General features: G+C 37.0%; 1 protein-coding gene across 1 annotated transcript in view; it reads left to right on the top strand.

Annotated features, from left to right (window-relative positions):
• The window catches only part of PHF14 (PHD finger protein 14), a 125,325-nt gene that overhangs the window by 43,901 nt on the left and 66,755 nt on the right, over positions 1–14,669 (top strand). The window contains exons 5-6 of the mRNA XM_006880243.1: positions 7,411–7,522; positions 12,202–12,339. Of these exons, the coding sequence (XP_006880305.1) occupies positions 7,411–7,522; positions 12,202–12,339 (250 nt within the window). The remainder of the gene's footprint in view (positions 1–7,410; positions 7,523–12,201; positions 12,340–14,669) is intronic.

Below are 14,669 nucleotides of genomic sequence, written 5' to 3' on the forward strand. Positions count from 1 at the left end.
TAGAGCAGGGTTTAGGGCTGTTGTGCATATGGTCGCTATGAGTCGCAAACGACTTGACGGCACATAACAACAACAACAACAACCAGGTCTATTTAGAGGACCAAGAGAACTTCATAAATTATTTAGAAAGAAGAAATTTAATATAAAGGATTATTCAGCTATGAGAAAAAGATTAACTGTATATAAAATATTCCAAAGGATATTCTAGTCCTGAGGGAGAGAGTATGAGAGTAAGGACACACTTGAAAGAATGACTGCCTCTGTAAAACCAAAGTTTAGAGAAAGTGTAATTGCAGATGACTTGATGACAGATGGGGAGCTCTGGTGGTGTATTTATTAGAAAGGTGTGCTGCTTACTGACAAGTTACATATTTCTGGTGGTTTAAATCCACCAGTCGTAGCTCCTTGGGGGAAAGATGGACAGTCTCCTTTTGTGACTTTACAACCTTGAAAGCCCAATAAAGAGTAACTGAGTTAGAACTGACTCAGTTGCAGTGAGTTTCTGATGACAGAGAAGTGTGTTGCTGGTTTTACCTGCTGAGACTGGTTGGCAGTTTCTGACAAATATGTGCTTGGGTGCGGGCATGCAAAAGGAGTTAAAGTGCTTATGCAATATTGGTATTTAGAGGACCAAAGAAAAGTGACGACAAGACTAGACTGAGGGCCAGGCCTCTCAAGGACTGTGCATGTGGCTGGAGCAGAGCACCAGTGGATATCCTCCCTTCAACCTGATCAAAAGCCCTTCTTCCTACAGTATCCCTTTACCAACCTCGACTGAGCAAACCTAATAGGATGCTCACTGTAATGGAGAAATACTAAAGAAATTGTGTTCATTTTTTTTGCAGATAGTGAAGGATAAATTTGGAACTAAATGGAAATAAATTGTTAACTAGAAAAAAAAGACTTTTTATTCAGTTCACATTGTCACATTTGAATATTTGTTATTGGAATGATGTTGACATCTTTGACTTTAAAAAAACCAGGACACTATTTTTAGGGTCGGTGTACAAAACAGAGGAGTAATTTTTTTTAACTTTTTTATATGTGTAGCATACTCCCTCTTTTCCATTATAATGCTTATTCTGATATTTATTTTGCTAAGGAGAGGAAGACCCTGCATGAAATGGATTGATGAGTAACTGGGGCAAAGGGAGGTGGTGTGTCAGAATCAATGAGATTGGCACAGGACAGAACAGGCTTCAGAGCTGATGCACTCAGAGTTGCAATGGGTTGCAGGCGACTCGACAGCACATAACAACAACAAAGAATTGTTCAGTATTTTTCTTACACGTTTTAATTTTTCACAATAGTGACCATGTTGTTGTTGCTGTTACATGCTGTCAAGTTGACTTCATTCATAGTGATCCTATGAAAATAGCTATGAATGTTGCCTTATCCTGAGTCAATCTCATCATCTCTGACTCATTTGCCCCCACTGCTACAGTGACAGTGCCGATCTGTCTCATCCAGGGCCTTTCTCTCCTGTGCAGACTCTCTAGTCTTCCTAGAGTGACCATAGTACAATTTAAATAAATTATCACTATTATTTCCAAAATTTTAACCATAAAAGTGAGGTGTGTTGTTACATGGCATTGAGTCACCTGTGACTCATATTAGTCCTGAACCCGGCCCTATCCGGAGCCAATTTAATTGTCACCAACAGACTTAATTCCATTTCTCCAGTCACTAAGTCAGTCCATCTAAGTCAGATCCTGGATCTTCGTGCCCCACACTTTTCCTCCACTCTTCCAAGCATGATGTTTTTCCAAGGACTGATCCCTCCTGGCCTTAAGTGTTTTTATTCTAGAAGATAAACTTGGGTTTGTGAGGGGTTTTTTAATGTAGCAAATTTTACTGTTGTAAGCATTGTTTATCTTTCTCAAATTTGCCTTGACTGTAAGACAGATTCTTGGAAAGAAATAATATAGAAATAATAACAGAATCTTCCTTAGAATATTGACTAACCAATGTACAAGAAAAATGGCCCCAAATCTTAGGTCTTTCTCATTTTCCAGCCATAAAATAGAATTGTTGTTGTTGTTATTGATTGCTTTTGAGTTGCGCATGACTCATAGCGACCCTGTGAACAAAAGGCCTGAGGCCTTATCTTTTTACTTCTTATATTGAGAGGAAGGTGTAGTGTACATTACAGAAATTGGCATTATTTTATATTTTGCTATATTTGGGCCTGGAATTACAGTGTTTAGCATAATATTAAGAGTGTGTGCTTTAAGAGTGGACAGCCTGTGTCTGCATTCTGATCTATACTTATAGATTTTGGGCAAGTGATTAAACTCTTCGGTGCTTTAGTGTCTTTAGCACTGTTGAGAGAATTAAATGACGTGAAACAGTGAGTACAAGTTCTAGAATATAATAAATTCTTTATAAATGTCTTCTACTACTGCTCCTGGTATTTCTATAAGTACTTTAACTTTAACAATAATCCTTTAGTAATTTATTAGGTAGTTTTAGTATAGTCTGCATAAATTCCTCCCTGTAGCTCTTCAGTTGTGAGAGTTAAGTTTTTGAAGCTATATTTTGACAAGTAAGGCTACTTCTGAAAACCGAACCCTTCTTTTTAGTGAAGAAATTTAGATTTTTTGTTTATTATATTTACTTTTGCTTATTCATTTGACAGTTCTTTTGAAAACCTATAAAGCAATTGTCTCTTCACGCCATCATAATGAACAAAGCAACTTAGAAAATTGTTCCTGAGTAAAGAGAGACCTCTTTAGCTATGTAGAGAATGATTGAGAGATGTTTGTATTGAGTGCTGTGGATATTTATCCACACCTTCCTTAAAACAATCTAGCAAAAATTCTTTTATATGATTTTAACATTTTATTTGTGTTATGACCACACTCCTAGAATATTGAGGAAATATTGCCCATATTACTAATATATTTTATAGGATAGAATACTAGCTTGATTCAAGGCACAGAAACCAAGATTTGACAAATACATTGTCCAGTGGAAAACAGGGGAATAGAAAGAGTTAATATAAGTAGAAAATTTTACAAGTTCTGAAATTGACTTTGATCACATGGGTTTATTAACCAGATATGTGTGTGCTGATGGGAGCCACAAGTTCTAGCAAAAAAGAAAAAAGTGATTTAATATGAAAAAACTTTGAGTACATTTTTGTTCTTAAATTTCTATTTCACTACTCAAGGGGAATATTTTACCTTCTCTTAAAAGGTCTCATAAATCTGATATGGGCAAGTATTACACATATTTCTTTATGTTCTTTGTTGGGTGTCACTAAATCTCTTGTGACCCAACAGAGTGGGGAAATTACCAAACAATATCATTAATATTCCATTCAAGCAATAGTCTGCTGAAAATTGTCCCAAATCTCAGCATGTCAACAGAGAACTGCCAGATGAACAGGCTGGCTTTAGAAGAGGCCACGGTACTAGAAACATTATAGCTAATGTTAGATAGATCTTGGCTGAAAGCAAAGAGTACCAGAGGAATATTTATCTGTGCTTAATTGACTATGCAGAGGCCTTTGACTGTATGGCTCACAACAAACTGTGGCTGATTATGAGAAGAATGGGAATCCCAGAACACTTGATTGTGCTTATGCAAAACCTATACTTGGACTAGGAGGCAGTAGTCAGAACAGAGGAAGGAGCATGGTTCAAAATTGGGAAGAGTGTCCGCCAGGAATGTGTTCTGTCCCCCTACCTTTTCAATCTATATAGAACAGATCACCCAGGAGGCTGGGCTGTATGAGGAGGAATGTGGCATCAGGATTGGAGGGAGATTAGAGGAAGATTCATCAACAACCTGTGTTATGCAGATGACACACCCTTGTTTGCTGAACTGAGGAGGACCTGAAGCTCTTGCTGCAGAAGGTCAAGGACTGCAGCCTTCAATATGGATTGAAGCTCAACACCAAGTAAACAAAAGATTCTCACCACTGGGCCAATTGGCAGCATCGTGATGGATGGTGAAGAGATTAAGATTGTTAGCAGTTTTAGTTTGCTTGGCTCCACAATTAACACTCTTGGTATTAGGAGCCAGGAAATCAAGAGACAAATTGCATTGGGAAAGTCAGCTGCCAGGGACTTCTCCAGAATACTGAAGAGCAATGATGTCGTGTCGGTCTGGAGCCTAAGGTGTGCCTGGTTTAGGCCATAGTCTTTGCAGTTGCTTGCTGTGTGTCAGAGAGCTTGACAGTGACTAGAGATGATAGAAAGAGAATTGATGCCTTTGAACTGTGGTGCTAGAGAAGAGTGTTGCATATTCCATGGACTGACAGGAGAGTAAACAGGTTCGTCCTAGAGAGGATGAAGCCAGCCTGCTCCTTGGAGGCAAGGATTCTGAGGTTTCATCTGACAATACTGTGGGCATGCTGTAAGGAGGGACTGGCCCTTGGAGAGGGACATCATGCTTGGAGGAGTGGAGGGATGGAAAAATAGAGGGAGACTATCAGTGAGAGGGATTGATACAGTGACTGGGATAATGAGGGTAGGTGTATCAGAGACAGTAAAGTTGGCACAGGGTTGAGCAGATTTTAGGGCTGTTTGTATCTAGTGTGGCTACTTGACGGCACATAATAACAACATCAACATGAGTTAAATTCTTCAATTTATAAATCAGCATTGTATCATTAAAGAGATTGGAAGCAGGAGTGGCATCTACTTCCTAAACAACATGCCTCCAGAAACTCTATGAACTTTGATAAATGTCGATAGTTGTAGAGGGGCTTCAGGCCTTTTGTTCATAGGGTCACTATGAGTCGTGTTTGACTAGAAGGTAATCAGCAACAATTAAAGAGAACATTGAATTCTTTGCCTTAGTTTATCACTTGTTATCTTTGGAAATGATTTTTATTTCTCAATCTATGTTTTTAATATGCATAGTGAGAATGACAGATTTTCAGGAAGCGTTTTGAGTCTTCATTTCTTTTAAAGAAACAGTTTTATTAGACTCAGACTATAAATGGGTTAGAATAGAACTGAACCTCTCTTTATCTTACATAAGAGTATATATCCTTTCCACTGGAGCGTCATGTTAACACAGCTTTCGATTGATTTATGGTGGTGCACAGCTTCTGATGGATTTATTGTGGTCCTTGGGTGAACTCCTTTACAGCTACTTTCTCCTCCCTCCTTTATTTTTATTGTGTTTCACTCGTGTACATTGGTGGGTGTTTTGGGGTTTTTTTTTCCCTTCTTCCACTCACCCACCAAATTCTGTGATCCAGTGATTCCCCCTTCCCTACCCTCAGCCTTCCTGTCCCATCCCCTTCCCTCTTTGTATATCATATCCATGCACACTTCACTGGTTATGCTTCTTTTTACAATAATGGTCTTATACAGAATATTTTCATATATGCCTGACTTAATTCACTCAACATAATGCATGCTCTCTAGCTTTCCCCGTATAATACTTTTGAAAATTATTGCTTCAAGTGCTTTCTCTTTTTCCTTATAGCTTATTTCTTTTGAGTGAAGACAAAATATCAGATGTTATGCTATAAGTGTTTTATAATTTACAAACTTCTTGCATGGTACTTTGTGCATGATAACTATTTTAGAAGTTGGTCGCACAGGCCTCAATGAAAGAATAAGTTACATACTGGAAGTGAATTTATTTTATAGGTCTGTAAAAGGTACTATGCCTAGTATTTTCAAATAGCAGGCAGTAGAAAAATCAAATTTTATTAATAGTTTCCATTCTAAAGTTAGAGTCTTTTGAGAATTATCTTTATACTTTGTCTGCTTTATTAAAATATATGAGTTTTAAAAATCTATTAATTTTTGTGTCAGAATGATAATTCTATCGCTTTATTTTTGGTGGGTTTATGTGGTCCTTGTTTTTAGTTTTTTTTCCTAGTCAACATCTGCCATCTTAGCTGTGAGCAAATGGACAGTAATGTAACAAGAATGATTATTCTTTTTTGATTATTAAATTTTCCTTAATTATTACTTTCTAAAGTATATAAAACTAAACAAATGAAAAGAGAATGATTTAGAGCTGTTCTTAAAAAGGACCAAAATTATCTATCTGTACTGTGAATTTCACAATACACATTTAATAAAGACCTAGGTTGACATCATCTTATAGGTCCATGTACTAAAGCATTTTAAGAAGGTCAGCATGAAGCAAACAGCCAGCTGTTGGGCTTATCAAAGATAAACTCCTACAGAGTATAACAGCATTTAATACACCAGTGGAGCATGAAAAACCTGTGCACACTAAATTGAGAAAGCAGCTGCTTGTTGAAGATGTGTATCTTTATATTGAACTCCACAGGATGCATTTGGGAGGTTGGATTAAAACATTCTATCAAGAAAATCTCAAAAGAAAACTTTAAGTTTTCTTTTTCTCTAATAAAGAGGTAATTTTTAAAGATATGTAACTGTTTTCCCCAGTACGGCTATAAAAATGATTATTAGCCTTATTCCTTTAACACTCATAGTACATCACACACTACACAGCCTTTTGCCTTAATAAAGCAGAATTTGTTGTTAAAATATTTAAATTCAAAAGTCATTTGCCATCTCATTTTTACCTCCTTTGTTACATATATGTCTGCTGCTTAAATTTTAAAATCATTAGCTCATGTTTTATTTAGTTATAACCAAACTGAAAATAGACCTATAGTAGTGAAAAAAGTACTGTTCTTTTTTTTTTTAAAAAAAGATAAAATCATGACCAAAGCCCATTTATTTTCTTTTTAGCTCACTGAAGCTCTAAACATTTTTTGTTTAATATTCAGCATCATTCACACTTTACATAAATATTTTATGAGTGAGTGACGTGGAAGTTGTAGACTATACGATGAATAGAGGGAAATTTCCTAATGTTGTTACAGTTTTTTTCTTTACAGTCTTCAAGCAGCTGTTCTTACCTTGGAAGAAAGAAAGCCTAGCGATACTCCAAAATTTTACTTTAAAATATGTTGTTAAGGGTTGCTCAACAGCCTTTTGAAAAGTGAAAAGAAAGAGCAGCTTTGTCTAATTATTTCAGAATAGCAGCTTAATAGTTCTTCAACTAGAATATTTAATTTTTAGAGTGCTTAAAATAATGAATGTGAATGCCTTTCTGTGAATATGAAAATTATGTTTTGTTTCATTTGAATAGTACTTTATGCAAATATTTAAGGATAATAGAGATGTACATAGTAGAGTCAATCTTCAGTGAAAGATAATTACGGTTAACTTCATTTTTGCTGAACTGCTAGAAAAGTGATGTGGATGACAGTCTTCTTTCTGTAGTGAAATGTTATCTTTCTGTTGGTTTCATGTATTCTTTATCCATGTGTCTGTGAGATTATTAAGATCTGTAAAAATTCACTTTCAAGATATTTTGATGTGACATTTTTTGGTATATTTATTCTCTATGTGGGAATTTCTCAGAAGTGTTTGATGGCAAAATCCTATCTTCTCTTTATAGATGGGTTCACATTGTTTGTGCCCTGTATGTTCCGGGAGTAGCCTTTGGAGATATTGACAAATTACGTCCAGTAACACTGACAGAAATGAACTATTCCAAATATGGTGCCAAGGTGAGAGAGAGCTTTTCTAATTCTGTGAAAGAGAGAGATTTCACATAGTAGTTTATATGGGTTTTATTAAGAATACTGCTTGTTATAGAATAGCTCACTTATGATTATACTATTTGTGGAAAAATTAGTGCTTAGAACCATCTATCCTTGATAGTAGTTTTCCTAGAAAGCCAAGAATATGTAAATTCTTCAATGTATCCTTAATTTAGAATACGCTGTGGGGGCAAATTACTTCATTGGCCTTAGCACATTGCCAGGCATATAGTGAGCTTATATAGTTTCTAGCTCATCTGCAAAATCAGAATTGTGAGTTATAACTGGGACAGCTCTTCTTAGATCACATTTTCTACACAATTTGCAATCTTGATTATTTTCTTTCCTGTATTCTCAGTTGCTTAGTTCACAGACATTTTCCATAATTTAGGCAGTTGAGGAAGATTCCACTTTATTTTGGTACATTTTTGTGTAACTTAATAGATTTTGGTACCAGGAAATTTTTCCTTATGTTAACTTGGAAACTTTGTGCTCAGTTTCATCATCTACATTAAATTGTACACTTAGAAAACTATTATAAGCATTTTGTGATGATATCTTTTAAGTAATTTTAATTTTTCTATTTCCTTTCTCCTCCTTTCCCCCCCCTTTTTAAAAAAATATTAGTATTTGCTGTTATTTAATACAATACACATTCTACTTTTACAATTTAGAGCCCCTTAGCTGAAGAGTGATGCCAGATTTGAGAATCTTTTCATGTAAACACTCAGTACTGTTCCTTCCTTTTTTTTTTAATTTTATTTTTAAATATTTTTTTTTTTTTTATGTGTACTGTCAAATCAGATCTGACTGGTACAGGAGGAGATTGTCCTTCCTTCTCCAGCAGAGCATCTGGTGGATTTGAACCATGCACTTCTGGGATTGCAGTATAGCTTCTTGCCACCAGGCCACCAGAGCTCGCCTGTTCCTTTGATTTTTATGTATTGCCAATATTTAAGCTGCTGTCTATTCAGTAGGTAGTTACTTAATTGTAATATGAAAACTATATTTTTAATATCTACTGAAACTACTTTGTATTTTCCTTACAGGTTTCTCTCAAATTTATTTATGTAGTACATATTTATTATAAGTTCTTTCTGAATTATCTACTGTAGAATTGTGAAGATTATAATTGAACAAGTTTTCTTTTGTGAAGATTCATATTAGCAAAGTAGCAAAGTATTTTGAGACTAGGTTTTTGTTTTTTCTTTTCTGTTATAAAGATAATGTAAATGATTAAAAATCACCTGAGTGGGGGAAGATTTTAATACAGCAATTTATATTTTGACCTTTTTGTCCTCTTCCTGTATAGAAAGAATATGAATAATGAGCTATGTTTTGCACTGCTACAGATTTCATCAAATTATTTACTTCAGAGTGCTTTTAGTTTTTTAAAAGATATTTTAAAAATTAAAAATGAGAATTTATGACTGCAATGCCTAGACATTTCAGTGAATTTTCTCTACTTTCTTATTTGTTTTGTTTACAAAAAATATTGTCCAAGAGGCAGAATAGCTTAATGGTTAAGAAAGTGAGTTTGAAGTAAGATTTTTTTAGAATGAATCCCAACTCTCCGGTACTTCCTGTATTATTTTTGTGTTGTTGTTGTTGTTATGTGCCGTTGAGTCGCTTGTAACTCTTAGCAACCCTATGTACAAGAGCCCTAAACTCTGCTTTATCCTGTGCCAACTTCACTGTCTTTGCCACAGCTATTCCCATTACCCCCGCCGTGGAATCAATCCATCTCATTGAGGGTTTTCCTCTCTTGCACTGTCCCTCCACGCTCCCAAGCATGATGTCCCTCTCCAAGGACTGGTCCTTCCTTGCAAGATGCCCAAAGTATGTCATACAAAGCTTCAGAATCCTTTCCTCCAAGAAGCAGACTGGCTTCTCCCGCCCCAGGATGAACCTGTTTGTTCTCCTAGCAGTCCATGGTCTATTCAACACTCTTCTTCAGCACCACAACTCAAAGGCGTCAATTCTCTTCCTATCATTCCTAGTCATTGTCCAGCTCTCTGATGCATAGCACGCAATTATGAACACTATGGCCTGGATCAGGCACACCTTGGTCTCAAGCCTGATATCATTGCTCTTCAGTACTCTGGAGAGTCCCCTGGCAGCTGACTTCCTAATGCAATTCGTCTCTTGATTTTTGGCTGCTGATGCCAACAGTCTTGATTGCGGAGCCAAGCAAACTAAAACTGTTAACAATCTCAATCTCTTCGCCATCCATTATGATGCTGCCAGTTGGCCCAGTGGTGAGAATCTTTGTTTCCTTGATGTTGAGCTTCAATCCATATTGGAGGTTGCAGTCCTTGACCTTCTGCAGCAGGCGCTTCATTCTCCGCAGTTTAAACAAGCAGGGTTGTGTCATCTGCATAACAGATGAATCTTCCTCCAATCCTGATGTCACATTCTTCCTCATACAGCCTTGCCTCTCGGATGATATGTTTTGCACACAGATTGAAAAGGTAGGGGGACAGAATACATCCCTGGTGGATACCCTTCCCAATTTTGAACCATGCAGTACCTCCTTCCTCTGTTCTTACAACTGCCACTTGGTACAAGAATAAGTTTCGCATAAGCACAATCAAATGTTCTGGGATTTCCATTCTTCTCAGAGTCAGCCACACAGTTTTGTGATCCACACAGTCAGAAGCCTTTGCGTAATCAAGGAAACACAGATGTTCCTCTGGCACTCTCAGCTTTCTGCTAAGATCCATCTAACATTAGCTATAATATGCCATACTGCCCAGTTCTCTGTTGACGGGTTGCTCTCGTTGTTTTGGATAATTTTCAGAACCTTGCTAGTATGTGATATTAATAATATTGTTCAAAAATTTCTGCACTCTGTTGTTTCACCTTTCTTTGGAATGGACTTCCTTATATGCGTATGTATACTATCCTGTCACTCACCACATTGTATTTCATGATTGATCTAGAAATGACTTTTTAAATTATGAAATCAACCCCATTTTCCTCACCTTTTTATCCCCGGCATAGTAGATCATGTGATCATTTGATTCAAAATGTCCTATGCCAAGCCATCTCGCTTCACCAGTACCTACTATGTCAATATTTATGCATTCCATTTCTTTCTTAACAATGTCCAATTTTCCTACATTCATGATTCTCACATTCCATTTTCCAGTCACTAGAGTTTAGAGCTGTTGTACATAGGGTCGCTATGAGTCGCAAGCAACTCGACGGCACATAACACAACAACCGTGTCTACTTAACAGCTATTCTTCCTCCTTTGTGTTTCCTGAATTCATCACACTTTTTGCACTTATATAATGAGGATAAATATAAAACTTTCCACACTGTTGTTGTTGTGTTCCATTGAGTCGGAAGTGACCCATAGCTGACCTTCTGACAGGTTTTCAGAGGCAATTAATCATCAAAGATTATCCATCTTTGTTCTGTGGAGCAGCTGATGGCCTTGAACCATGTGCCTCCATGATTGCAGTGCAGCTTCTTGCCACTAGGCCACCAGAGCTCCTCTTCCACACTGTAGTTATGGATATAAATACATAGATTAATAGATAAAGTGCTTAGAATAGCAGATGACATATTTTAAGTCCTCAATATTTGCTGTTATTAATATCATTATGTCAGTGATAATACCGTTTTCATCTCAGTTTTTTACTTTCCTAGTTACTGTGCATTGATGTACTACTGGCTCAATATTGGTTGACATAGGTTCACCATTTCTTTAGCACTTCATTTACTTATTTTTTAAATTTATTTCATTATCATTTAGAATATACACAACAAAGTATAGACCATTTCTGCCTTGTCTGAAAGAACAAGTTAGTGATATTGACTTTATTCTTCAAATTGTATAGTCATTCATTCTTTTCTTTTTTGAGGTGTTCTTCCACAGTAATGTAAACTCCCTCACTTCTTAGTCACCTGTCTAATATTTCAAGTTGTTTTTGTCACTTTGCTCTCTTAGACAGAGTTCTTGAATGAGCATGATGTTTGAGGTAGACATTTTCCAGTAATTAAACTTTTGTTTAGTTTTTAGGACTTGAGAGGATATTTTTGACTTAAAGTTTAAAGATTTTCTTAGAGCAGTAGTTTCAATGATTTCTCCAGAAAATCTGGAATTCATGAGTATTTGAAATTCTTGGTGATTTTCTCACCCCCTTTCTTTTGTCACATTCTTTTATTGACTCTTTGGTCAAAATATTTGGTAATGGTAGACAGGTCCTATCTGGTTCTTATGGTTTAAAATGTGACTGTTTTAATGGAGACAATTAACTGCACATTCCATATCTTTATATCCCTTTCTTCTGACTCCTTCCTTGTGCTCCATGTGAATTTGTTTAAAGTTTTAAATACAGAAAGGAACTCTGGTGCCCTAGTCAGTAAGAACTTGCATTGTCAACCCGAGGCAGTAAGGACAAATCCTCCAGCTGCTCTGTGGGATAAAGATGGAGAGTCTCCTCTTAAGTGATTTACAGTGTCTGCAAACACATGGGACGTTAAACTATGAGTAAGTTAAGACTCAGTGGCAATGAAAGAAATACATAGAAAGGGTTATTAGTAAGTATTAGCCCCATTTAATATTTCCTAAATGCTTTTTTTGGTGTACTAGAATTACTTTTTCTCTGATAAATCTTTCTGATATTCTGTTGTAGGAGTGTAGCTTTTGTGAAGACCCTCGTTTTGCTAGAACTGGAGTTTGCATTAGCTGTGATGCGGGCATGTGCAGAGCCTATTTTCATGTGACCTGTGCCCAGAAAGAAGGTCTGCTTTCAGAGGCAGCAGCAGAAGAGGTAAGTTTCTTTAAGCCCGAGGATGGTGAACATATTCAGGACACTATAGAAGGTATGCATCATAAACAAAATAGAAATCCTTGGCAAGCTCTGATGTCCTAGTGGCAAGAAACTGCATTGCAGTCCCAGATGTGAGCAGTTCAAATCCACCAGATGCTGTGCTGGAGAAGGAGGGACAATCTCCTCCTGTACCAGTCAGATCCATTTTGATGGTATACACACACACACACACACACACACACACACACACTCTCTCCTTGCTAAACATCTGTAGTTAGATCAGAGGTCCGAGACATCAAGAATAAATAATTACTAAAAATAAGTTTTATCCCTACTAGCGCTATTAAAAATTTCAGAGAGCATATTAGAATTTTTATAGTGAAAATCAATACAGAAAGTGCAGCATAATCCAAGATATTTTAAAACTTTAAATTGTTTTGTTGTTAAGTACCATTGTATATGACTCATAGTGACCCCAGGAACAGTAGATTTGAACGCTATCCTATACTGTGTCATCCTTATCATCCTTGACACATTTGAGTCCCTTTCTGTAGAAGCTGTATTTACCCCATCTCATTGAGCATCTTCCTCTGCTGACTTTACCAAGTATAATGTCTCTTTCCAAAGAATGGCCTCTTGTAACAATAAGTTCAAAGTATGTGATGTGGAATTTCACCATCTTTGCTTCCAAGGAACACTCTGGCTGTACTTTGTCCAAGATATATCTGTTGGTTCTTTGAGCAGTCCTTGGAATATTCAGTTCTTTTCTTTAACAGTGCAACTCAAATGCATGCATTTTTCTCCTGTCATCCTTAATCATTATCTCTCTCTCAGGTACATAGCAGGTGGTTGAAAAGCCTTTGGCTTGAATCATGCAGGAGTGGCATCCATTTCCTAAATAACATGCCTCTGGAAACTTTTGGATGAACTTTGATAAATGTTTATAGCTGTATAGGGGCTTCAAGTCTTTTCTTCATAGGATTGCCATGAGTCGTGCTCGACTCAAAGGCCGTCAACAACAACATGCACCTTTAAACTGACACGATTGCTCTTCAGGACGTTGGATAGTCTTGACAGCAAACTTTCCCAGTGCTCCTTTCTCAATGCTGTTTTCCCCCCCAAATCTCCTGATTTCCTGACTGCTCATATCAAGGGTGTTGACTGTGGATTCAAGTAAAATGAAATTGTTGACAATTTCAATCTTTCTACATCTATCATGGTGCTGCTTGTTGGTCCAATAGGGAGTATTGTTTATTTTCTTGATGTTGAGATGTAATCCATATTGAAGGCTGGAGCAAGCACTTTATATCTCCTTACTTTGAGCAAGCAAGAATACGTCCTCTGTATAACACAAGTTGTTGAGGAGCCTTCCTCCAAGCCTGATGCCACACTCTTGTTCATAAAATACAGATTCTCGAATGATTTGCTCAGCATATAGATTAAATAGGTACAGATTAAATACAGTCTGATGTACAGTTTACCCAGTTTTAAAACATAAAGTGTTTCTTGCTTTGTTTGGATAACAGCTTCTTGGACTAAGTATAGATTTCATATAAGCAAATTAAGTATTTTGAAATTCCCATTCTTATCAAGGTTATCTGTTGTTAAAATTATAGCTGTTTAAAAAATTCGTATGTTAACATGCTGTTGTTGTTTTATTATGTGCCGTCATGGCACTTATGACTCATAGAGACCCTTAAGTACTACAGCTCTGAAGCCTGCCCTCTTCTGAGCCAGTCTTACTGACTCTGACACACCTACTCTCATTAACCCAGCTACTGTAGCAATTATTTCATCTGTTGTTTTCCTCTCCTGCTCTGTCCCTACACCCTTCCATGATGCCCCTTGCATGATGTCCCTCTCTATGGACCAATCCCTCCTGGCCGTGTGCCCACAGTCTGTGAGACAGAGCTTTAAAAACCTAGCCTCCAAGGAGAAACCTAGTTTCACCCTCTCCACTACAGACTTACTTGTTTTCTTGGTGGTCTGTGATATGTGCAAGGATCTTCTTCAGCACCACACGCAAACACATCGATTCTTCTTCTGTTATACTTAGTCATTGTCCAGCTCTCTGATGCATAGCAAGTAATTGCAAAGACCATGGCCTGGATCAGGCACCCCCTTAGTCTCTAGGCTGACTTTGTTGCGTCCCTGATTGCAGATTTTCCTAGCACAATTTGTCTTTTTATTTCCTGACTGCTGGTGCCAAAAGTGTTGATTGTGAAGCTGAGCAAACTGTAATTGTTAACAACCTCAGTCTCTTCTCTATTTATCATGGTGCTGCCAATTGGCCCAGTGGGAGAATTTTTGTCTTCTTGATGTTACACTTA

The sequence above is a fragment of the Elephantulus edwardii genome, unplaced genomic scaffold (assembly GCF_000299155.1).
Source record: "Elephantulus edwardii isolate Elephantulus edwardi_28Jun2011 unplaced genomic scaffold, EleEdw1.0 scaffold00007, whole genome shotgun sequence".
Lineage (NCBI taxonomy): Eukaryota > Metazoa > Chordata > Mammalia > Macroscelidea > Macroscelididae > Elephantulus > Elephantulus edwardii.